The sequence below is a fragment of the Anabas testudineus genome, chromosome 9 (assembly GCF_900324465.2).
Source record: "Anabas testudineus chromosome 9, fAnaTes1.2, whole genome shotgun sequence".
Lineage (NCBI taxonomy): Eukaryota > Metazoa > Chordata > Actinopteri > Anabantiformes > Anabantidae > Anabas > Anabas testudineus.
Window position 1 is genome coordinate 7,705,871 of NC_046618.1, and position 24,638 is coordinate 7,730,508.

At 42.9% G+C, this 24,638-nt stretch overlaps 2 protein-coding genes across 2 annotated transcripts; both read left to right on the plus strand.

Annotated features, from left to right (window-relative positions):
- The first annotated feature begins 3,434 nt into the window (after positions 1 to 3,434).
- On the plus strand, positions 3,435 to 10,601 carry zfand5a (zinc finger, AN1-type domain 5a). The gene is made up of 6 exons (XM_026343314.1): positions 3,435 to 3,678; positions 6,887 to 7,048; positions 7,626 to 7,728; positions 7,849 to 7,934; positions 8,383 to 8,511; positions 8,651 to 10,601. Exons 2-6 carry the CDS (start codon positions 6,889 to 6,891, stop codon positions 8,797 to 8,799), a joined length of 627 nt encoding a protein of 208 aa, XP_026199099.1. The 5' UTR covers positions 3,435 to 3,678; positions 6,887 to 6,888; the 3' UTR covers positions 8,800 to 10,601.
- Positions 10,602 to 12,657: 2,056 nt separating this feature from the next.
- Positions 12,658 to 24,526, plus strand: snrnp200 (small nuclear ribonucleoprotein 200 (U5)). The gene is made up of 44 exons (XM_026342736.1): positions 12,658 to 12,953; positions 13,188 to 13,351; positions 13,656 to 13,827; positions 13,926 to 14,118; positions 14,209 to 14,264; positions 14,397 to 14,495; positions 14,597 to 14,749; positions 14,850 to 14,949; positions 15,042 to 15,178; positions 15,270 to 15,347; positions 15,469 to 15,642; positions 15,777 to 15,914; positions 15,998 to 16,153; positions 16,255 to 16,425; positions 16,532 to 16,725; positions 16,847 to 16,970; positions 17,117 to 17,266; positions 17,368 to 17,610; positions 17,697 to 17,885; positions 17,981 to 18,178; positions 18,295 to 18,447; positions 18,534 to 18,614; positions 18,738 to 18,821; positions 18,929 to 19,035; positions 19,108 to 19,226; positions 19,311 to 19,465; positions 19,558 to 19,747; positions 19,843 to 20,016; positions 20,124 to 20,284; positions 20,377 to 20,604; positions 20,698 to 20,889; positions 21,002 to 21,180; positions 21,266 to 21,417; positions 21,511 to 21,619; positions 21,729 to 21,837; positions 21,944 to 22,133; positions 22,232 to 22,396; positions 22,510 to 22,631; positions 22,725 to 22,868; positions 22,979 to 23,155; positions 23,280 to 23,440; positions 23,628 to 23,709; positions 23,815 to 23,907; positions 24,000 to 24,526. The coding sequence occupies exons 1-44, from the start codon at positions 12,909 to 12,911 to the stop codon at positions 24,147 to 24,149; spliced, it is 6,411 nt and encodes a 2,136-aa protein (XP_026198521.1). The 5' UTR covers positions 12,658 to 12,908; the 3' UTR covers positions 24,150 to 24,526.
- The last annotated feature ends 112 nt before the right edge of the window (positions 24,527 to 24,638 follow it).

Below are 24,638 nucleotides of genomic sequence, written 5' to 3' on the forward strand. Positions count from 1 at the left end.
TAAGTGGATCTAAATGTACCCAGAACTTACAACAACATTATCCCTGATCTCCACAGACTTATACAGACAGGCCTCTGTTCATGAAATGTTTGTCTTTACTTATGTTGACACACATGCACATACATACTTGCACCCTTCATGGGGCCTTTGGATGCAAACTTGAATGTGGAAAGAGCAGGCTTGGGGATAAAGTTTTGCAGCAATGTTTTTAGTCGGCCTCAGAGGTTATCGAGTTCTGCACACAGCTTATGTAAAGTTGCCAATTCCATCACCAGGCCCTTTATCACCAGTGTCTCACCACACAGACGCCAGACACAGGCAGGCCGTGCTTGTGTATGTGTGTGTGTGTGTGTGTCAGATGGACCAATATCTGCCTAGTAACTACAGACCGGCTGTTCCAGATTCACAAAAGTAATCCTCTCTCTCACACACACTGACTGAAACACAACAAAAAAAGGATAGCTGCAAATTGTATGCAGCTGTCACCATGGCAACATTGTCACTTTCAGCCGCTCACATGTAGCCCTCATGCTTGCGGAAATACAACCACGGGCATCAATATACATAACCACCCACACACACATACAATGATACCAAAACCTACAAACAGTCACCAATTTCATAAATAAGCCAGGCTGTGACAGTGAGGGGGATGGGTAATGATACTCAACACCTCCCACTCTCTCCTCAGCTGCCCACCCCTCCCTTCACTGAAACCCATGAACCTTCACATACTAACCAGACATACATTTCACATACACATGCTCCTTCTTTTCTGCTCCGCACAAGGCTGCGTTAACACAACACCCTCACACAAAGACCTCTGTGTAGATAGGCTAGGTTTCCCCTTACTCTCCCCCTCCCCAGTCTGTGCTTTCTTTACTCGTCCATGAAAAGCTTTTGAGCTTATGTCTCTAAAAAAGACAAACTGTACTACGATTATGTATGATACACTCAGGACAATTTGCATAAAAATGTCACATGATGTCTTTTCAAAGGCATTATTCAAAATGTTCCTTGCATATTAAAATCTGAACTGTGGCTGATGGCCTTTCATTGTCTCTCAGTGTTTAAGCTGTTCACCTTCATTTGTTTACATTATTCGATTGCAGTCTCTTTAATCAGAGGACAATGTACCCTGTTTTTACAGGCTCTGCCCTCGCATATTGGTTGAAAGCTGTATTCAAAGGAACTCACTGCCATCACCGTTTTCTGAAAGGAGAGAAAAAAAAAGGTGAACACAACATTAACTTTGTGCATTAGTGGGTAAATTACTGAAAAAGACTGGTGTGAAGTACTTGTGATAATGGTGACTTCTGTTCTTTTTTTTATATGTGTATATGTATATATATATATTAGATGTTATGGAAGAAGTCAAGTGTTTTATGCCTACCATGGCAGTTTCATAAACATAAACAAACATTTCAATAAACAAATAGGTAAGATTTATTAATTAGATATATATTAGACTTGATTATTTATTTATTTGCGCTGTAAAAATCTATTTATTTGAATAACTTGTTCAGAGTGGAATTTTACACAAAATAGATTAGACTTTTTTTATTATTATTAGCTAGTTGTTTTCCATGTGTACAGCATGATACTAAAGATCTCAACACCTTCTTATCTGTACCTTTGTGTACGTTTTTGTTACATGGACAACATGAAGCCAACTATGACGAAACCAATGTTATTAGTGTGTGTGTGTGAGAGAGAGAGAGAGAGAGAGAGAGAGAGAGAGAGAGAGAGAGAGAGAGAGAGAGGTAAGTCACAAGCCCCTAAAAAGTTAGGGGAAGATCAGCAGTTTCACTTACTTTTACTTTCACTTGGTTACAGCTTTTTTCAGTTTCTTGATCAAACTAGTTTGAACTTCAGACTGTGTGGAAACAGAAACCTTCAAGAATCGACCAGCCTTTCCACAAATCCACAGCCTGAAACTGTAGATGACAGCATGTTCCCTCAAACACACCCCACGCCGTCCTACTCTAAGTGTTTGCTTCCTGCCCAGCGTGGCCTAGTGGCCTGGGGATGTGTGTGACGCTAACGTGGGTGAATACGTTGGGACTTGTTAGACCTGCAGGGCAAACTATACAGCAGATGACACACTACACGTGAATGCATAGAACATGTTTTCAAGTTTCACAAAAACACAGGCTGGTCTGCTCTGGTGACTGTGGGTGTAGAGGATAGAAAGAAAACTTATTTGACCAAAAGGTTTAGATTTTTTCTTTGTTTCCATATTGGTTTTCTAGAATATCATGATGTCAATGTATGTGTTTGGCCTAAAACACAACCTGACTTTAAGATAGATACATACAAAATGTCTATCTCCTTCTTAGTTTTTTTAAAATCCCCAAATTATGTGAAAAGACAGAGAACGTGACCTCAGTTTCCTCAATGGTTGTTATGACGCTATTTATCACAGCAGTTCACACGAGAAACCTACTGTATTTCGCAACCTTTTTCTAACAGTACATACTGAAACATCCGGATCTCTTGGTGCTGTTGAGCTCTTATCTTTTGTAACCGCACACGAGATATGTTGACACTCTCAACGTGTGTTTGTGTATGTCTGTGTGTTATAGACCTCACGGACTGAGACATTTGTTCTAACTTGGGTCAGATCTTCAAAAAGCTGTTTGATGATAGAGATTTGGGTTTGGGTCAGGTTAGGTCCTGTTTGGGCTCCCTTTAAGTTAAGGTTTTGGGACTGAGAGTGTTGGGATCAGGCGCTACTGAGGATCACCTTCAACAGGTGCAATCAGACTATGTTATACGCTACCTAAAAACTGATTAAAGACTATCAAAACAAAAGATCACCCAGCTCACATGCTGCTTGGCTCTTGGTGTGTTGTTTAACTATTTCCCAGAAAACATGTTTACACTCTGTGTCAACCCATTGAGTGGGAGGGTGGCAGGCCTGTCACCTAGAGCTCTCCGATGACAAACACACTTATATATCTTCCTAGTTATAAATCTGCACTTGTTTTTGTTCTTCTGACAGAAATACTATGTGGCCTGAGGGGCGAGTCTGTGTCATAAAGAAAACACAGCCCTCTCACTAACATATCATCTTGTATAAGAGGCATTCCCCAGATATTAGTCCTAACCATACGTTTTTTTCTCCAAATTTAGTCATGTCAGCAACGTTATTTGTTTATTCATTCATCTAGTCGGATTGCTCAATAAAAAAGATTCGTGTCCTTGTAGGTGGATGACGAATAGACGTGTAACCCTCGCTGCGCGCATGCGCATGCGCACGCCCGGCCACCCCCCTCGGCGGACAGCTAGAACTGTACATAACGTTCGGGGGGCTCCGCGGGCAGCCAATAGCGACACGTTGTTTGAGCCGTGACGTCATCCGCCACGCCCCTTCCTAAAGAAGGAAACAAACATCCAGCAGAAGTAACGAGAGACGGTCAGAGGACGACGGAGAGACGAGGACGACGAGAGCAGAGGACGACGGAGAGACGAGGACGACGAGAGCAGAGGACGACGAGGAGGAGGAGAAACCTGTCGGACACCGAGGACGACGCCACATCAACACACACACACACACACACACACTGGCAGAGACAGGACGGCACCTGGACCAGAAATATTCGACCTCTTTCTCTGCTGCCAAGACCAACGGCCACTTTTCTGTCGTCTCGCCGGAAACTTCATTGATTACAGCAGGTGATTAAATTGGATTAGTGCTCTGTTTTTTCTCACCGACACGGGGAAACGTAGCAGGGAGCGCAGCTCGTCGAGCTACATGACCATAAGGGGTGCCGCTAAAGCTGATGATCGGTCGTGGCGACCTTTAGCGGTGGCTTGAAAGGTCAGGTGGTGTGTGCGTGATGGGTTTTTGTGTGTCGTAAGCAGGTTTTTCGGTCTTATGCTCGCTGAAGTTGTCACCACCATCACATCCACCTCCTCCACCACCACCTCCTCCTCCTCCTCCTCCTCCTGACTGGAAATATCACAAGCACTCGAACGTGACTCCGTGTGGTTGAGGGGAAAAACAAGGGAGGGAGCTAGCTAGTGCTGACTGTTTTTCTGTTTGCCTCTTGCTGGGGGATGGGGAACCAAAGTCCGCTAATTCCTGTCTAGAAATAGAAAAAACATAAGCCGAATAGTCGAGGAGGGCGAGAGAGTTGCTGTGAAATTACTACAGAGCATTTGCTTAAATATTAAATGAAGTGCCAGCACAGCTTCGCCAAGTGTTTGCAGTAGTGTGATCTTCGGAGAGAACGAGCTTTAGCTCGGTGTTAAGAGGTTTGTGGCACCACCAAGTCATTTCTCAGGACTTAAGAGTGGTTATATAATCGAGGTTGTTCACATAGGTTCGTCGAAGACGCACAGAAAATGGTTATTGGTAGAAGTGCCGAGGAGAAACGGGAGCTGCTAAACGATGTCTATAAACAGGAAGCGAGAGAGATTGCAGACAAAGGAAGAAAGAAGAAACAAAGGAGAGACCTCACTGTCTAGACTGTGGGTTATTTCAGAAAACATCAGTGCTGTTTCCTTCCCATCCGTCTTGGATGATCATTTGTAACGATGTTCTTTTTAGGGAAAATGAAGTTAGTTCTTGTAGGAACCAGCGGGCTATATCTGTTCTGCTTCCCAGTGTGACTCAGTAGTTTTCAGCTCAGCAGGGCCTGAAATATGAGCTCAGCTTGCAGCTGAGAAAGGAGCAGCCTTCGTCTTTTGTTTGTTGCAAAGTGCGTCCAACTGTCCATCCCATGGAAAACAAAGCTGCACCTTTACGAGCCAGACCAGTTGTCACATTATGTTGTTTTGTGAATAGAAGTTGGTGGTTAATGCTTGGGACTAGTAAATTACCCTGTGCTGGAAACCCCCAGACAGGGAGACACAACACACTATAGCTGGCATATTGTAGATGTACCAGGAAACAACAGTGATCCTGTGCAGTAATGTAAGTATTTATTAATGACAACATTAACAGAAAAATGGTGACATTTGACCCTCCTACCTTCTCCGTGTTCTTGAGAAGTCTAGCTAAACGTTATTTCAACATGCCAGCTGTTTGTCCGACAGCTGGAACCAAACATGACAGCTGAGCCACACTGGCCCTTTGTGTCAGAAAGTCCACACTCGTGGTTAATGTGTGCCCTCGTAGGGCTTTTTGTGTTCTTTGTTGTACCTTTCATGTTATTTTTATTGGCCCTCCTTTTGAGGAAACAGTTTTTGCTCTTTGTCCAGGAACATGGGCTCTAGATAAATAGCTCTGCATGAGAATCTGTCTACATGAAGTGTAGAGTTGTTTTTTGTCACGTTAAGAAAAATACATTCTGAACTTGGCTGTAGTTACAGCCTCTTGCTTGGTCTGGTATTTTTTGGTTGTCAGCAGTTAAGCACGAGACAAATGGACAGGCTGTCATTGCTGTGGGCTTTTCCAGGGAATTCTTTGTTGGTGGAGACCGGGGGGGTATAGCACTTGTTAGTCATTTGGCGAGATCAGGACACCTTGAATGAACTAACAAGACGTTCTGAAACAACTGCCAGCTTCTCTTGGAACATTATGCTCGCCTGCCCTGTTTGTGTCCGTGACCAGAATATAGACGAGGTTCACACCAGCGCAGGCAAACAGCTGCCCTGTTACAGCATGAGAGGGCCAAAGTTTGTTTACAGGGGAAATGTGATACCAGTGTTGGTTGTGTCTTTTTTGGGGGGAAGAGGTTGGGGGGGTCTTATATGAGTTGATCAGATGATTTGTGTAACAGCCAGGACAGGACTGGCAGACAGGATGCTTCCTACCCAACTAAACTAGGCCATCCTGTTCATCCATTCATTGTGTTCAAGGTATTTTTGATATGTTCGCTCAGAGGCTGTTCCTCCTATTGCACAACTTCCTGTTGTATTGCACTGCTGTAGAACAGGGTAACAGCGTCATAGGGTTGCACGTTCTGCCAAGTTACGCACACACATGCTTGTTTTCTGGGCGTATGTGTGGGGAGAAATGACTCGGGAAGTTTTGAAACTGCCTTGTGTAGCTCAAACCACAGGGAGGGAGGGGGAATACTTTCTGAAACTGTCGACCTACTTTTTTTCATATCCATTATCATGTGTCATTTGGTAAAGATGGAATATTATTTTAGCTTTCTGTGTTTTTGTTCTGTTGTGGCAGAACTGGTGGCAGTGAGTCACACCTTTGTTTTGTGTCTAGACAGAGGAAGTGAATACCCTGATAAAGAAGTATTAGTTATCGTGAATAATCACTCGTAGTTACTATAAACATGACACACATTGATGACGCATTAGTTGTCTTATGGTTTCAGGGTAATGCATAATATCCGTAATCCGTAAGTCCATTGTTTAAATTTGATTTTTTTCTTTCACACAATTGCCTTTAGATATGAGGAAATAGCATTAATTAGTTATGAGGAAGGACAATTAATAAAAAAGCAAAGGTTCCTCGGCCGTATACAGATATGAAAGGTAGGTCCCATTTTAGGAAGAGCCATAGCAACTGTTCTCATAACTGTTCAATACAGTGGGTGGAGGGAAGGAAAGAAACAGCACTGAACAAAGCTGTGGGACATAACAGTGTCCAGCTGAACAGTTTTATCGTTTATTCTCCAGACTTCAGGTGGAGAAGTGTTCCTTACTGACAGGGGGGGGGCAGAGCAGGTTAAAAGAGACAGGCACATTGTCCTTGAATTTTCACAACACGACTCTTCTGTTGTCTGTCCGTCCTGTTCAACAAGTGTCTTTGGAAACCGATTGCCATGACAGTATTTTTACTGGAAATTGTGTCTTGGAAATCTGAGATGGAAAACATTGTTGTTTTCAGTTGTTTCACACTGAGGCATTCATGCAGGAAAATACTTGATTGACCTGATTGTCTAATAAGCATTCTCACTCCTTCTCATTTTTTCAGCAATGGCCCAAGAGACAAACCAGAGCCCGGTGCCCATGCTTTGTGCCACGGGCTGCGGTTTCTATGGCAACCCACGGACCAATGGTATGTGCTCTGTCTGCTATAAGGAACACCTGACACGGCAGCAGAGCAGCGACCGCATGAGCCCCCTCAGCCCTATGGGTAAGATGTCACACAAAAAAAGCACAAGACAGTTAAAAAAAACCTTTTCTTCAGACAACAATTACAGAAGCCAATGATAGAAAAGATAAATATAGCTCAGCCTATATATTTACCACTGGAGACAGGGAGTGACTCAGGGAAGTGTAGACATTGCTTCAAAATACATCCAGTTTTTGGCCAGTCAGCTTATTTACCCTACACTCCTTCTCTGCTGCACTCCCGCTTTGTTTTTCCACTCTGTAATGAAAGACAGCTGTTTTCTTCATGACTGTGTTCATGGTAGGGGGAGTGTTCATTCCTTTACGCATTTCTAAGGTCAAATGTTTCTCTCACAGTGCGACGTTAGCAAGTTAGTGGTAGAACTTGTTTTGTTTTTTTGTTGTTTTTGTTTTTTTAAATACAAAACAAGCATGAAAAGGAGGAGAAAGGTTATCTTGAATTAGTCTTTCAGGTGGTGATATGGCTGCTACTCCCACATTCCACGTGTAATTTATCTGTGATATATGTGATGTGACATTTTCTACCATTGTTTTCACTTTGAGTTTTGTTTAATGGAGTTCACTCTGTTCTCATGAAGGCTCAGCTGCTAGTCCTACCTCAGAGACCTCAGCCATCCAGAGACTAGAAGCCAGTCTAGCCAAGGTTGATGCCTCTCCTGCCTCTTCGCCAGACATGTCTAGGTAATTACTGGATGTTGTTGACTATTGGACATAGCTTTTCAAATTGCTCTTCACAAACTGCTGGTTGGAATATCTGGTTTTAAATTTCCTCCTGCTCATCTCCTTTATTTAAATCTTCAGAACTGTTCAAGGATCTCTTCCTGTGACTCAACAAATGACAGAGATGAGCATCTCGAGAGAGGACAAGCCAGAACCCCTAGAGCCTGGTAAACAACTCAGACACGCATAAACACAGTTGTAGTTACAGATAGACTGGCAGACATTTGACAGGAACATAAATTACCTCTCATGGACAGACTTCTTAAGGTAAACATCACCTACTAGGCCTCACTGTAGCCACGGTTTGTGTTTGATGCTTAGCTGCATACCTAAGACCCAACTGCTGGTTTTACTTACAGCCTCCAAGAAAGAGAGGCTGTCTAAAAATAATCCTGTTTCAAAAATACCTCTTCACCAGAGGGTATTCTCAGATGTGATGCTGCCTGCCAGAGGCAGAGTAGCACACTATTTTCTGCCAAGAATAAGAGCAGGCAATTTATAGATAAGAAACAAAGTAAATACCATTGTTTTGCGACATAATTCTGCAATTTCAGATACCAGTGTGTTTGACTGACTCAATTATTTTTTCCCCCTGTTGTCTTTCTTTATATCTAGTTGTAAGCCAGCCTGCTGCTTCTAGTCCTGCTCCTGTAGCTTCTTCCAGCAGTGAAGAAAGCAAGAGCGACACACCAAAACCCAAGAAGAACAGATGCTTCATGTGCCGCAAAAGGGTGGGCCTTACAGGTGAGCAGGGGGCGTGAAGGGGCATCTGATGCAACTCAAACGATTCATTTCAGTGACTTATGCTGTGATCATTCTTTTACTAGTCATAGATGTCAAGAACGCCTCCTCTAACGTTGACTCCTGACATTTCTGTTTCCAGGGTTCGACTGCCGCTGTGGCAACTTGTTCTGTGGCATCCACCGATACTCCGACAAGCATAACTGTCCCTATGATTACAAGGCTGAGGCTGCCGCCAAGATTCGCAAAGAGAACCCTGTGGTGGTGGCTGACAAGATCCAGAGAATATAGATTTGACAAAATAACAGTAGTGGCGGCAATGATGACAACACCTTTGACAAAGACTGGAGTATGAGTGCGAACCTGTGAGCACTGACATGAGAGGCTAACAGAGGATTTAAAGGACTTGATTTATAAAATTACAACCTCAAGAAAATAATGGGAATAAAAGAAGAAAAAATGAAAAGATCATGTCTGAGGGAGATGCATGAATGATCACTTTTCTCCTTTTTTGATTAATTCATTAGTTTGTTTTATCCTGTTTTCTGTGGTGTTTGCCACTGTTCAGTCCTTTTTTTTTCTAAGAATATGTATTGTCTTGTTAAAAGCAGCCCAGGCTAACTGTCCAGGATATGCTGTGCTCCTCTCAACCAAACCAGGCGCCATTTTGTGCCAAACAGTAGACAGCCATTTTACTGTCACGTGTCAGATGCTGGCAGGTATTTCAAAGCATTCAGAATACACAGTAACAATCCACAAAAGTTGTGTCCCTCAATATTTGAACTTCATGTTGTGTGCTCCATTGGTACTGGAGTCAGTCAGTGTTTGGAGAGCTGTACAACTGTCCCCCACCGTGCACAAGGGGCTTTGTAACTTTGTCTCTGTCCTTCCTAGCTTTACCTACCTCACAGCTGCTGTGTTAAGCTTTGTTGTCTTCCCTTTTACTTTGTATTCATCAGCTTTGTCATCGGCTTTGACCCCAGCAGAGCAATGGATCACCTTGATGATCGGCCTCAGTGACCCTCTGATCAGCATGCCCGTGTTGACTTTGAGCAGTTTGATTGTGATGAGGCTGTTTCCTTTATGGCTGGAGGTATCACGCTAGATAGGGACAAACAAATGACTCCATGTTTCACTGAATCCGCACAGTTTCAATGGACATAATGTGTAAAGGACTTCCCCCACTTGGTCCAAGCCCAGAGTGTGATCACAGGCGCCTGGTGCAGGACTGTGTGTAGCGAGGTGTGGCCTGAGAGGAAGGACGGCACCCTTCCCTGACAGGCCTGGTAGTGAAGTTTAGGCTACAATATTGTAGGGGCATGAATGAATGGGATTAATGCATGAGTTACTCATCATCTGCGTTAGTGTTTCAAAAATATGTCAACTTAGGGGATCAGGAATTTTATTTGCGGAGAAACAATTCAGTTTTATTAGGTTTGTTTTTCCTTTCCGTTGAGATTGATGTTAGCGCATGTATTCAGTGCATTTGTGGAGTTAGGGTTTGTGAGCCATATTTTATTTTTATTTCTTTTTAATGCGCTAACAAAATGTACACGTGTGGGTGCGCGTGTGTGTGTGTGTGTGCGTGTGTGTGTGTTCTGCAACCCTTTTGTCTGTGGAGCTACCTGGTTTATCAGCACACGTTTACAGAACAACAGGAGCATGTCAGAGCTAGATTTATAAATTAATAGATACCAGATTAGGTGTAACTTCTCATCTGTCTAACAGCTATTGGTCTGTGTGTCTGCTTTAGAGCATCGTAGAGTGTGAATGTGTGTATTTGTGCACGTGCATGTGCACATACCTGTGTTTAAAAGTATGTTTTCATGGCTGCCTGACACATTGAAACCCATGTATGTTTGTGACTTGTGTTAATCCCCCTTTTTTCTGTAAGGATGTGTTTTTTCATTTAAAAGATAACTGTATGTATCCGTTTGAGTTTTTCCTTTTCTGATTCTTAGTTATATGCAAATTTGTACAAAAAATGGAAAAAACAACAAACTGTGTTGCTATTTATGTATTACATATAACCTTGCTATCCAGCATTACAACAGAATAGTATCATGTAAATAAAACTGTACAGAGAGAAATTACCAAGCTCTGTTGTGTGTTGAATCACATTATTGTTAGAGGGTGTTTGGCAACTTCACCTGTTTCTTTTCTGCACTATGATGCCTTTGTTGTACACTTGAGCCTGTCAGGCTAGAAGGGTGGCTTTAACTAGAATCACTGTGTTCATTATAACAGAGTAATGATATGACTAGAAATACGAGACTGTTTTTGAAGATGTATTGAGTGAAGAATCAGCACAAGATGATTATAATAATCACGAACATTATAGAATTAATTTCAGTCAGGACAAGAATAGTGTAGAAGCCACATGTCAGGGCCTCCAGCATTATCCTGTAAAACCTAGGCTAACCTCTTTAGCATCTACATGTTAATGCAGAGTGCTGGCAGCACAACCTCGCTCAAGAGACTCTTGTCCAAACCCTGTCTGGGTCACACAGGAAGTATTAATGCTGGGAAGAAAGTGATGCTGTCCCACTGTATCAAGGTTACATGCAGAACACATTGTGTGTGCGTGTTGTAGCGATAATGTGCTTTCTCACACTCCTGTTGGGAGCTCAGGGGCAGAGTGTGTTCACAGATGGCGTCACAGCAACAGCTGCCCCGTCAGCTGAGGTGTGCTCATGTGGTGTTCCTGTGACAAAAAGCTGCAGAGATCAGTTTGGACACAGTGCAAGGAGGATTTCCAAAAAGAGATCATAAGAAACAATTAGATTATTTTTACCTTACTCCTGATAACTGCATGTAATATAAAGCAGATGACATATGGGTGAACTTCATAAACAACTGTATGCATCCTGAATCACACACAATCCAGTGTCAGTAATTTAATTACCTAATATTGTTTCTACATTTTGTCAAACTACATTTGTTAGAGCCAAAATTAAAAATCCATTTTCTTTTCAATCACAAGCTAAACACAAAATACAAATATGTAAAATCCTTGCAACACATACTTCAATCACATTGACATCCATACATGAATACTAACAAACATAACAGGAAGCATTTGTCCATATTTGGGAGAAACTGTGACCTGGGAAACAGATCAGGTTGTTCATTAGTCATAAGGTTGGTGATACGATTACTGCAATTGAACCCCCAAGTGCTCTCAATACTGCCATCTGCATGTGAATGCTGCACATAGTAAGTGCAGTCCATTTACCATACATTTACAAAACACCCGTGCAAAACCAAGTACAATATAAAACACTGTACAAAACACATAGTGAGTGTTAAGTGGGACACTGCACAGTAAAAAAGTAAAAAGGAGAAAATGGCAGGGAACGAGAACCACATACCAACATAATAACATCATCCTAATAGTGAACTGTTTGCTGCCTCTGGACTTGGACAGCTTTCCATTGTCCAGGGAAACTTAATTCCCACATTTATCAATGTATCCAGCAGAATAGTGTCAGGGTGGCTGTCCACCAGCTGAAGCTCACAAGAAGCTGACAAGGCAGCAGGACAATGACCCTAAGTCAACTTCAACTTTACCATAGAACAGATTTTGAGACACAAAGTCCACTTTTAGGAGTGGCCCAGGCAGAGCCCAGACATCAACTCAAGAGATATGCTGTGGAACCTCTATTCACACCAGATGCCCTCAGAATATGTCTGACCTGAAGCAGTTCTGTCAGAAATAATGGTCCAAAGTTCCCCCTGACGGTAAAGCAACTCTAATCCACAGCTACAGGAAGCGCTTGCTTGAGGTTATTGCTTCCAAAGGTGGTTCAACCTGTTATTAAAACACTATGTCCTTATTTTATTATTTTACCACTACTTTTTTGTATGTTTAAAGGGTGTGTTTAATAAAGACATAAAATATGTTTGTGTTTTATCAGTTTAAAAATATTGTATCAGTTTATATTTGTGACTATGGTTAAGATCAGATTACATTTTATGACCAAATGATACAGGACACCAGTAATCTTGCAAACAGTGCTGTTATCTTTCTTGCAGCAGCAGATACAGGTGATTTAAAAACACCAAAAATAATCTTAGAAGACGAGCCTTTAGGGGGCGCTACTTGTTTTTGGTCTGTACAGAACTAACCTTTGACACCGGAAACGGAAACGAGCGGTGGCAGCGGCTTGTTGTGTGCTCGTGTTAGCGGGGCCATTGTAACGTATGGGAAACGCATTTTCATTTATCAAACTCAGACGTTTTGAAAACAGCCTCATGCTACAAATCCAAATACTGCACTGATGCTCCCAGCGTCTGCATAAAAGAAACAGAGTGAAGTCAACTCTGTGGATGTTTAGAGTCGTCGGGCTGCTTCACGTTGACTAAAAGTGCGGTAAAAGCTAAAGGACAAAACTCGCACCATGGCGGATGTTACTGCTCGTAGTCTGCAATATGAATACAAAGCGGTGAGTAGTTTGTAGAGAAACGTAAAGCCAAAATAAATAAATTGCATATCTGGGTATCGATTTAATGCACATATATGTTGTCGAATTAAGCTAACTAGCGGCTTGTTTTTAACTTCAGGCTACTCTTTGCTAGCTAGCAAATATGCTAACTAGCAGTTAGCTTAGCCGCAGCCTTGTAACTCAGACCCATGTGAGAATTACTAACTGATCATCTTGTGTTTTATGAATTTTTAGAACTCAAACTTGGTGTTACAAGCTGATCGCTCCCTCATCGACCGCACACGGAGAGATGAACCCACCGGAGAGGTGTTGTCCCTGGTGGGGAAGCTGGAGGGGACCAAGATGGGTGACAAGGCTCAGAGGACCAAACCTCAGAAGCTGGAGGAGAGACGAGACAAGTCAGTTCTGTCATAACAGCTGTTATAGTTCTTGTCAAGTTGGAGCAACATCAAGAAATTGTTTTTATGTCTAAGTTATATAAAATATGTTTATATTATCGTATTTTGCAGTCCAACACAGTTAATTTACCATTGTCTAGGCTTTTAATAACAAGCAGACACTAGTTTTGACAAATTATTCACTGTGTTGGATTGTGTCAAAACCACATGTGAAGGTTTTCAGATGATTCTCATTCTGTTATATGTGTCCGTTAAGTTGTACTACCTTTAATCCATGTAATCTTCTCTTGTTCTGTGTATGCAGGAGACGCAAAAGAGATGAGGATAGACACGATATCAACAAAATGAAGGGTTTTACCCTTCTGTCTGAAGGCATTGATGAAATGGTAGGCATTGTGTACAAGCCTAAAACCAAGGAAACCAGAGAAACCTATGAAGTGTTGCTCAGTTTTATCCATGCTGCTTTGGGAGATCAGGTCAGTGAATGTACAGTTGCCTTCTTTGAATAACTAAGCATTTGTCTTTATCTGTGTCTGAAATATAAATTTAATTGTTTATTATATCTTATTCGTAGCCTCGTGATATTCTGTGTGGAGCAGCTGATGAAGTATTAGCTGTACTTAAGAATGATAAGATGAGGGACAAAGAAAGGCGCCGTGAAGTAGAGCAGCTTCTTGGACCTGCTGATGACACACGCTACCATGTGCTGGTCAATCTGGGCAAGAAGATCACAGACTACGGCGGGGACAAGGACTTGCAGAACATGGGTAAGTTCCTTAATGAAAGTGTAACTGAGGCCTTCTTGTTAGACAATAGCCTCCATGTTAATATTTCCCAACTATGTCTTTAATCTACAGATGACAACATTGATGAAACATACGGTGTAAACGTCCAGTTTGAATCTGATGAGGAGGTGAGCGCTGTTTGTCTTTTGGTGTAGTTATCCTAGATTCTAGCTTTGCAACACTCATGGTCTGAGATGGTCGGACTAAATATGCTACATTGCCATTCATTGAGACTATATGTTTCTGTTTTTATTATGTAGGAAGGGGATGAAGACCAGTTTGGCGAGGTACGAGATGAACACTCGGATGAAGACAGTGAAGGAGAGGAGGCAGATGATCGCTGCACTCTGTCAGCCAATGTAAGTGCAGTATTTGCATTAATGCACGACTAATGCAATTAATCTTGGTAAATTGTTGCACTCTGCTGCATAAATAGATTAACAAATTATTCTTTATATAGCTTGGAGCCACAGGCGATGTGATGACAGTGAAGAAAAAAGACCTACATCCTCGAGACATTGATGCCTTCTGGCTTCAGCGTCAGCTCAGTCGTTTTTATGATGACGCCATTGTCTCACAAAAGAAAGCTGATGAAGTTTTGGAAATCCTCAAGGTATGTTTGTCACCTTTTAGTTTTTATATTTTTGTTTACTGTAGAACTTATGCACATGTGTTTTGGATTTGCTCATCCCTTGTCGCTTTGTGTTTCACAGACTGCAAGTGATGATAGAGAATGTGAGAACCAGCTGGTGCTGCTGCTGGGCTTCAACACCTTTGATTTTATCAAAATCCTCCGCCAGCATCGCCGCATGAGTAAGTCTGTGTTATAGAATAACATTGTTTCAGATAATTGTGTTTTGTGTTGTTCTTTTGAAGTAATTTAGTTTCTTTCATTTGACACACAGTTCAGTATTGTACCATGCTGGCCAGTGCCCAGAGTGAAGCGGAAAAGGAACGAATCATAGCAAAGATGGAGTCTGATCAGGAACTGTCAAAGATTCTTTACCAGCTGCAAGAGACAGAGAAGGAGGACATTATTCGAGTAAGACTTCATGTTTGTGAAATTACTGTATGTTAACACTTTGCATATATAGATTTTTATGCTCACCACATCTGTTACCCTCTGTCTTTAGGAGGAGCGATCTCGCAGAGAGAGGGTGAGGAAGTCTCGTGTTGATGACCTGGAAGCAATGGACATTGACCATGGAGAGGTAAGTAATGCAGCAGTCTTCATATGTCAACTGCATATATTGTAAACATGTTAACCAGTTGCTGTATTTAAACCCTATAGTTGACACATTGTGCAGATTATTAATTCTTCTTATTCTGCAGTCAGTAGCCCCTCGACAATTACTGGACCTTGAGGACCTAGCCTTCACACAGGGAAGCCATTTTATGGCAAACAAAAGATGCCAGCTGCCCGATGGTTCATTTCGCAAACAACGCAAAGGTTATGAAGAAGTCCATGTGCCTGCTCTCAAACCCAAGCCCTTTGCTGAAGATGAGGTTTGTTGGTCTTCTGTCTCATAATACGAAAACCGGTCATTGCCGAACTATGCAGCTATTAAAGCAAAGGCTCAGTGATAAGCAGTGTATAGCTGTGTTCATGTCCTATATTTAACCTATTATTTTGTCATCAGGTGCTTGTTGCCATTGAAAAGTTGCCCAAGTATGCTCAGGCTGGCTTTGAAGGATTCAAAACCCTGAACCGCATCCAGAGCAAACTGTTCAAGACTACCATGGAAACAGACGAGAACCTGCTAGTGTGTGCACCTACGGTGAGCAAACTTTACCAGCAAAAGTACTGGGACAGTTTTGTGTATGTTTTCTCCAATAATTGTATTACTCCTTTTGCACACAGGGAGCTGGTAAAACCAATGTTGCCCTGATGGCAATGTTGAGAGAAATTGGAAAACATATAAACCTAGATGGAACCATCAATGTGGACGACTTTAAAATAATCTATATTGCACCCATGCGCTCACTGGTGCAGGAGATGGTGGGAAGCTTCAGCAAGGTCAGCCTAGTCTATCTCCTCCAGTGCTTTGTTGACATACAGTGACATGTTTTATCAGCTTCAGATCCAAAATTGACCGTTTTACTTTTCTTTTATCACAGCGCTTGGCAAGTTACGGCATCACAGTGTCTGAACTGACAGGAGACCACCAGCTCTGTAAAGAAGAGATTAACGCCACTCAGATCATTGTCTGCACACCTGAGAAGTGGGACATCATCACCCGCAAAGGTGGAGAACGTACCTACACCCAGCTAGTGCGCCTCATTATCATTGTAAGTAATGTCAATATGATTGGTGTAATAGATGTCTTATACATTATGTTTTTCCTGTCTGTTTATGTCAAAACTCTCTTGATAATAAAGTGAATGTAATGTGCAGGATGAAATCCACCTGTTGCATGATGACCGTGGACCTGTGTTGGAAGCTCTAGTGGCAAGGACAATCCGCAACGTGGAGCTCACACAGGAGGATGTGCGTCTGCTGGGCCTCAGCGCCACACTGCCCAACTATGAGGATGTGGCTACCTGCCTTCGTGTAGATCCTGCCAAGGGTCTCTTCTACTTTGACAATAGGTGTGCCATTAAGTAATCATGTTCTTCAGAGGACACTTTCATTTTGTGTTTTGTGTGTTTTTTTTCCTCTTGCAGTTTTTGTATAATCACCTCTGATAATGATATTCTTTTATTTCTGCAGTTTCCGCCCTGTGCCACTGGAACAAACTTACGTTGGCATCACAGAGAAGAAAGCCATCAAGCGTTTTCAAATAATGAATGAGATTGTCTATGAAAAAATAATGGAGCATGCTGGAAAGAATCAGGTGAGTGTAAAAGCAGCTTAAATACACTGTAACTTAGAAACGTGTAACTTTATGTGCAGTTGCCCTGCACTAGCAGAAGTAGCGCTGATCTACAATAAGGTGTAAGCAGATTTTAGAAATTCCTGACATTCACTTGTCTCCATTAGGTCCTCGTGTTTGTCCACTCCAGGAAGGAGACAGGAAAAACGGCCCGGGCCATAAGGGACATGTGTTTGGAGAAGGACACACTGGGTCTTTTCCTGAGGGAGGGTTCAGCATCCACTGAAGTATTGAGAACTGAGGCAGAACAGTGCAAGGTGAGTTAAAACCACTTACCAGAAACATTACTGCAGCAAAAAAGCAGAGATGCCCAACGTCAAAGTTTCTGTTAGACTTAGACCTGAACTTTCTCATCTAGAACTTGGAGCTGAAGGACTTGCTGCCTTATGGCTTTGCCATCCACCATGCTGGAATGACCAGAGTTGACCGTACGCTGGTAGAGGATCTGTTTGCCGATCGACACATTCAGGTTCTGGTGTCTACAGCCACTCTGGCTTGGGGTGTCAATTTGCCAGCACACACTGTCATCATCAAAGGAACACAGGTGTATAGCCCAGAGAAAGGCAGATGGACTGAACTTGGAGCCCTGGACATTTTACAGGTCAGTCTCTGCATTGTTACGAAGCTGCATTAATTCTTAATTATACGTCCACTGATTGCTAAAATATTAATAATAAATTATTTCAGATGCTTGGTCGAGCTGGTCGTCCTCAGTACGACACCAAGGGAGAGGGAATCCTGATCACGTCCCATGGAGAGCTGCAGTACTACCTGTCCCTGCTCAACCAGCAGCTGCCCATAGAGAGTCAGATGGTGGGAAAGCTGCCTGACATGCTCAATGCTGAGATAGTACTAGGCAATGTGCAAAATGTCAAGGTTAGTGACCAGCATTCAGACACTCTGTTGAAAGTAAAAGGAGCTGATCCAATTTTCCATTAATTTTCTCTAAACTCTCGTATTTGTTGTATCAGGATGCTGTGAACTGGCTTGGGTACACCTACTTGTATGTGCGCATGCTTCGTAATCCCACCCTGTATGGCGTCTCTCATGATGACCGGAGTTCAGACCCCCTGCTGGAGAGGCGAAGGATGGACCTGGTGCACACAGCATCCAATGTCCTGGATAAAAACAGCCTGATAAAATATGATAAAAGGACCGGTAGCTTCCAGGTATGTACATTTTCACTGATGGTGTTTGTTTTAATATTCTTTGTGATTTCAGTGCTGGTAAATTAGTCATGTCATGTCATGAGTTATGTTTCTATGATTTGTTTTTTCTTCCACAGGTTACAGACCTTGGACGCATTGCTAGCCACTTTTACATTACTCATGACTCCATTCAAACTTACAACCAGCTGCTGAAACCCACTCTCAGCGAAATAGAGCTCTTCAGGGTGTTTTCACTTTCCTCAGAGTTCAGGAACATCACAGTGAGAGAGGTATGCTCATCTCTATACAGTTATGGTAATTTAAGAAATAATCCTTAATAGAGACCTAAATATAAACACAACAAATTGTCTTTTAGGAAGAGAAGCTAGAGCTTCAGAAGCTGCTGGAACGAGTTCCTATTCCTGTGAAGGAGAGCATTGAGGAGCCTAGTGCTAAGGTAATGCCCTTTGTAGGTTTTAAATCAGTTGTTGTCATACACAGTACAGGTATTTTCTATCATGTATCATGTGTTTTCTCAGTGAATAATGAATAATCTATATATTTTGTATTCTCATTTTAGATCAACGTGCTGCTCCAGGCGTACATCTCTCAGCTCAAGCTAGAAGGGTTTGCTCTTATGGCAGACATGGTCTACGTTACACAGGTACATCCAGTGTTTTTATTAATTTGCTGTCAACATTTTGATTTATATATATAATGGTTGGGGACTGATGTATATGTTTTAAATGGTTATGAATCTTTTTCTTTTAGAGTGCTGGAAGGTTGATGCGGGCCATATTTGAGATTGTGCTTAACAGGGGTTGGGCGCAGCTCACAGACAAGACAATGAATCTTTGCAAGATGATTGACAAGAGAATGTAAGTGTAGCTTCTCCCCCAAACGAATGTATGCGTGTCGAGGCAGGCTGCTGATATTCATTGTCTCTGCAGGTGGCAGTCAATGTCTCCTCTGCGACAATTCAAGAAGCTGCCAGAGGAAGTGATCAAGAAGATCGAGAAGAAGAACTTTCCCTTTGAGCGTCTGTATGATCTCAACCACAATGAGATTGGTGAGTTCTCTCTCTTACGCAGCATGCTCGCTGGATCTCCATCTTCAGCGTGAGTATTTAGAAGTGACATGTTTACTTTTTCAGGTGAGCTTATCCGTATGCCAAAGATGGGGAAGACCATCCACAAATACCTCCACCAGTTCCCCAAACTGGACTTGGCTGTCCATCTGCAGCCCATAACCCGCTCAACACTTAAAGTGGAGCTCACCATCACGCCTGATTTCCAGTGGGATGACAAGGTCTGTATTTAAATTTGTTTAGGAGTTCTTTATGTGCTGCACCTAAGCAGTGAGTTTGTTACCCCCTGACATGCTTTCCTTTTCACACTTAGATTCATGGGTCATCTGAGGCTTTCTGGATCTTGGTTGAGGATGTGGACAGTGAAGTCATTCTCCACCACGAGTACTTCTTACTCAAAGCCAAGTACGCTCAGGACGAACACCTTGTGACTTTCTTTGTCCCAGTATTTGAGCCTCTGCCTCCACAGTACTTTATCCGTGTTGTCTCCGATCGCTGGCTCTGTAAGTCAACTGATTAAAATGTGTGATATGAATTTACTACTACTAATTTGCTGAAGAATTTCTACTCACTACTTGACTTTTCTGTTTCTGTTCAGCCTGTGAGACTCAGCTCCCAGTGTCCTTCCGACACTTGATCCTACCAGAGAAGTACCCCCCTCCCACTGAGCTGCTGGACCTGCAGCCCCTACCCGTCACTGCTCTCAGGAACTCTGCCTTTGAGGCTCTCTACCAAAACAAGTTCCCCTTCTTCAACCCTATTCAGACACAAGGTACGCAACAAGATAAAATACATGTGTGCTACTAATGGAAACGACATATTCTTCATCAACCATTACATTGGTTGCTTGTCTCAACTGTGTTGTGTCTGTCTCCCCAGTCTTCAATGCTGTGTACAACAGTGATGATAATGTGTTTGTGGGGGCTCCCACTGGCAGTGGAAAGACCATCTGTGCTGAGTTTGCTATTCTGAGAATGCTGCTGCACAATGCTGAAGGTCGCTGTGTCTACATCACCCCTATGGAAGCACTGGCTGAACAGGTATGAAGTCAGCTGCAAGAATATCAAAACTAGCATTGCTTACTGTTTTCTTCTGGCATAATTTCTAATCACAATAATCATTTGTCTCTCAGGTGTTTGTTGACTGGCACCAGAAGTTCCAGGATTACCTAAGCAAGAAGGTGGTTCTGCTGACAGGAGAGACCAGCACAGATCTGAAGCTGTTGGGAAAAGGTGACATTATTGTCAGTACGCCCGACAAATGGGACATCCTGTCTCGCCGCTGGAAACAGAGGAAGAATGTCCAGAACGTCAGTCTTTTTATTGTGGATGAGGCACATCTTATTGGAGGAGAAAATGGGGTAAGAACACAGTACCACTTTGAGCTGCAGTGATTTCATGTAGTTACATGTAGACTGTGAATTAAGTTAACGTTCCATGTTTCTTCACATTAGCCTGTATTGGAGGTTATCTGCTCCCGAATGAGGTACATCTCCTCCCAGATTGAGCGTCCCATCCGCATTGTGGCCCTCAGTTCATCTTTGTCCAACGCCAAAGACGTGGCTCACTGGCTAGGCTGCAGCACCACTGCAACCTTCAACTTCCACCCCAATGTCAGGCCTGTCCCTCTGGAGCTGCACATCCAGGTCTGTAAATGCCAGAAGTCTCAAATGGGAGTTAGTCAATTCTCAAAATATCAAGAAGACCAGAGTTCCTGTCATGGTCCTAATCTGCTGTAAACTGTTCTCATCTGTTTAGGGCTTCAACGTGAGTCACACTCAGACCCGCCTGCTGTCTATGGCTAAGCCAGTTTACCATGCTATCATGAAGCACTCTCCCTCCAAACCAGCCGTGGTGTTCGTCCCTTCCCGCAGACAGACTCGCCTCACAGCCATTGACATCCTCACTTTCTGTGCCGCTGATGTGGTTCCTCAGAGGTCAGTGAGAACTGATTGTTATAGTACTGACGTTGCTATAACACCTTGGCAGTGTGGATGAGAAAATAACAGTGTCTATCTGTAGGTTCTTGCATTGCACTGAGAAAGACCTGGCTCCCTTCCTGGACAAAATAAATGACTCGACTCTGAAAGAGACTCTGGCCAATGGCGTCGGCTACCTGCACGAGGGCCTGTCTGCAACTGAACGCAAAATAGTGGAGCAGCTCTTCAATTCAGGTATGATTCATTCCTGCTCTGCCTCTTCAGTTTGCTTTGTCCAGGTTTAGGACTAAATCTTTACTTTTGATGTGTTGGATTCTTCTTCTTCAGGTGCTGTTCAGGTGGTGGTTTCCTCTCGTTCGCTCTGCTGGGGCATCAACATCTCTGCGCACCTTGTCATTGTCATGGACACCCAGTACTACAATGGAAAAATCCACGCGTAAGGCTCCCACTAGTTAGATGCTTCTATTTGTTTCAGAAGCTGCACACTATAAATCATCTGTATTGTGTGCATGACATCCACTGCTCTCTCTCTCCCTTTCTCTCAGATATGTGGATTATCCCATATATGATGTCCTCCAGATGGTGGGCAAGGCCAACAGACCCATGCTAGATGATGAGGGGCGCTGTGTCATTATGTGTCAGGGCTCCAAGAAGGTAGAAAGATCAGTTGTTTCTGTCTTTATGTCCATTTTGAACAGTAACTTTGGCTAAATCAGCAACTGTATGGCAGCAATTACAACATTTTTTTATTCCTTGATAGGACTTCTTTAAGAAGTTCCTGTATGAACCGCTGCCAGTGGAGTCGCATTTGGATCACTGCCTTCACGACCACTTCAATGCTGAGATTGTCACCAAGACTGTGGAGAACAAGCAGGACGCTGTGGACTACCTGACATGGACATTCCTCTACCGCCGCATGACCCAGAACCCCAACTACTACAACCTTCAAGGTGAGTCTCATCCTTCATTGTTCAAAGAGAGAATTAAAATTGTTTTGCTTTTACTGGATTGGAGTACAGACACATGGGTTTTGTGTTTACCTCATCAGGCATGTCCCACCGTCACCTGTCAGACCACCTGTCTGAGCTGGTGGAAAACACGTTGCATGACCTGGAGCAGTCCAAGTGCATCAGCATAGAGGATGAGATGGATGTCGCACCACTCAATTTGGGCATGATTGCTGCCTACTACTACATCAACTACACCACCATCGGTTTGTGCCAACACAACCATCACACCTGCTGAAGATCTGTGGTTATTGCCTGATTACTTCCTCGTCATAGATCGTTCATGTTTAAAACTGCGTTCCTTTACCGTGTTTTGCAGAGTTGTTCAGCATGTCCCTAAATGCCAAGACAAAGATCCGTGGGTTGATTGAGATCATCGCTAACGCTGCTGAGTACAAGAACATTCCTATCAGACACCACGAAGACGCACTTCTCCGACAGGTGAACACACCACACGTACAATACACAAACGTATCCATCGATCTTTTCATAGTAACCTTAACATTATTTTTGTTGGCTTATTTGGGATTTCAGCTGGCACAGAAGGTCCCACACAAACTGACCAACCCTAAGTTCAATGATCCACATGTGAAGACAAACCTGCTTCTGCAAGCCCACCTCTCCAGGATGCAGCTGAGCGCTGAGCTACAGTCAGACACTGAGGAGATCCTGAGCAAGGTACTTATCAGTGGGGATTTTGACACTAAGGGGCAATATGTACATACGTAGTCGTATTCCTGGATGTTATTCTGGTTTGTATTTTTAACGTGTGCTTTTTGTGCCTGCAGGCGATCCGTCTGATCCAGGCCTGTGTCGACGTGCTGTCCAGTAACGGCTGGCTGAGTCCTGCACTGGCAGCTATGGAGCTGGCACAGATGGTCACCCAGGCCATGTGGTCCAAGGACTCGTACCTCAAACAGCTGCCCTTCTTCACCTCAGAGCACATCAAGCGATGCACAGATAAGGTGCGTCAGTATTTTCTCACTATACTAAATGTGCTTCATTAAAAATTGAACCCTTACTTCAGTACTAGTATGAATAGATTATATCCAGATTGAAGCAGAACATCTTATCCCTACTCTTCATCAGGGTGTTGAAAGCATCTTTGACATCATGGAGATGGAGGATGAAGACAGAACGTCCTTGCTCCAGCTCTCAGATGGACAGATGGCCGATGTGGCTCGCTTCTGTAACCGCTACCCCAACATCGAGCTGTCATATGAAGTGGCTGAAAAGGAGAACATCAAAAGGTACGTATGGATCAAAGTAATGCATCAGTTAAACTAGAGAGGAAAAAAATGAAACAGCTGATTGACAGAAAACAAAAGATGTCTCTATTTAAATTTGATCTGTTTCATCATATACATTTGTGGTATTTTTGCTTCTCTTATACCAGAGTCTGGATTTTCAGTCATATCATGTTGTGCTTCTTCACAGTGGTAGTCCAGTTCTGGTTCAAGTGCAGTTGGAGAGAGAGGAGGAGGTGACAGGGCCTGTCATTGCACCTCTCTTCCCCCAGGTAAATATCAAATATTTTTATATTTTCATGTTGTTGTTTTTTTGTTTTTGTTTGTTTTACATGTTCCCTTTTAAAATATGTCTCAAACCGTACTCATTGTTACAGAAACGTGAGGAGGGCTGGTGGGTGGTGATCGGAGACCCCAAGTCCAACAGCCTCATCTCGATCAAGAGGTTAACTCTTCAGCAGAAAGCAAAGGTGAGCAACCAGCTTCATATATCTTAGTGCTAAAAGTCCTTTTTAAGCAAACACAGGCCTCATTGTGTTTGTGTTATTTTGCCTTTCTCCAGGTCAAGCTGGACTTTGTCGCACCAGCGATGGGCATTCACAACTACACCCTGTACTTTATGAGTGACGCATACATGGGTTGCGACCAGGAGTACAAGTTCAGTGTGGATGTAAAGGAGGCAGACAGCGATGGAGACAGTGACTCAGACTAATTAATAACTCGATCATTGCAGCCGCCATCATATTGTTATTGATAGCAAGCGGGGTCCGTTTTTTTTACTGTAGATATTCAGTCTGATTCATGTCTGTTCCTTTTTCTTTGTAGGCATGTTATTATATATCCTTTATGCTCTTGTGAAAATGGTAAGTTTTTAAGTTTGTTGCAACAAAGTCTCCTGAATAATGTGTACATCAGTCCAGGTTACCAATGTAATTAGCAGTTGCCAGTGAAGCCCCCAGTCAGAGTGTTTTGAGTGAATTGACTTTGTACTTCATGATCTGTGATCACTTTACATGTCTCACTAAACTTTTATAAACCACAGTAGATTAAAAAAAGACACTTGTCAAGCAGGCGTGCCTGTCAAGTTAAGGATGGTACATCTTTATTCCAGATCGGGGTATGGGGAGGGGACATTTTGGACTTAATTTGTTAAGAAATCTATTTCTTGGACTGGTTTGAGCTTTTTAGTATGATTTTTGTG

What these genes read in the sequence shown, in the direction of transcription:
- snrnp200 (XM_026342736.1), top strand. Translation starts at nt 12,909, where the DNA reads ATGGCGGATGTTACTGCTCGTAGTCTGCAATATGAATACAAAGCG. An exon ending in TGGTGGGAAGCTTCAGCAAG is followed by an intron (nt 16,154 to 16,254) that starts GTCAGCCTAGTC and finishes CTTTTATCACAG; the next exon opens with CGCTTGGCAAGTTACGGCAT. An exon ending in AAGACGCACTTCTCCGACAG is followed by an intron (nt 22,632 to 22,724) that starts GTGAACACACCA and finishes TTGGGATTTCAG; the next exon opens with CTGGCACAGAAGGTCCCACA.
- zfand5a (XM_026343314.1), top strand. Translation starts at nt 6,889, where the DNA reads ATGGCCCAAGAGACAAACCAGAGCCCGGTGCCCATGCTTTGTGCCACG. An exon ending in GCCAGAACCCCTAGAGCCTG is followed by an intron (nt 7,935 to 8,382) that starts GTAAACAACTCA and finishes CTTTATATCTAG; the next exon opens with TTGTAAGCCAGCCTGCTGCT. An exon ending in CAAAAGGGTGGGCCTTACAG is followed by an intron (nt 8,512 to 8,650) that starts GTGAGCAGGGGG and finishes TTCTGTTTCCAG; the next exon opens with GGTTCGACTGCCGCTGTGGC.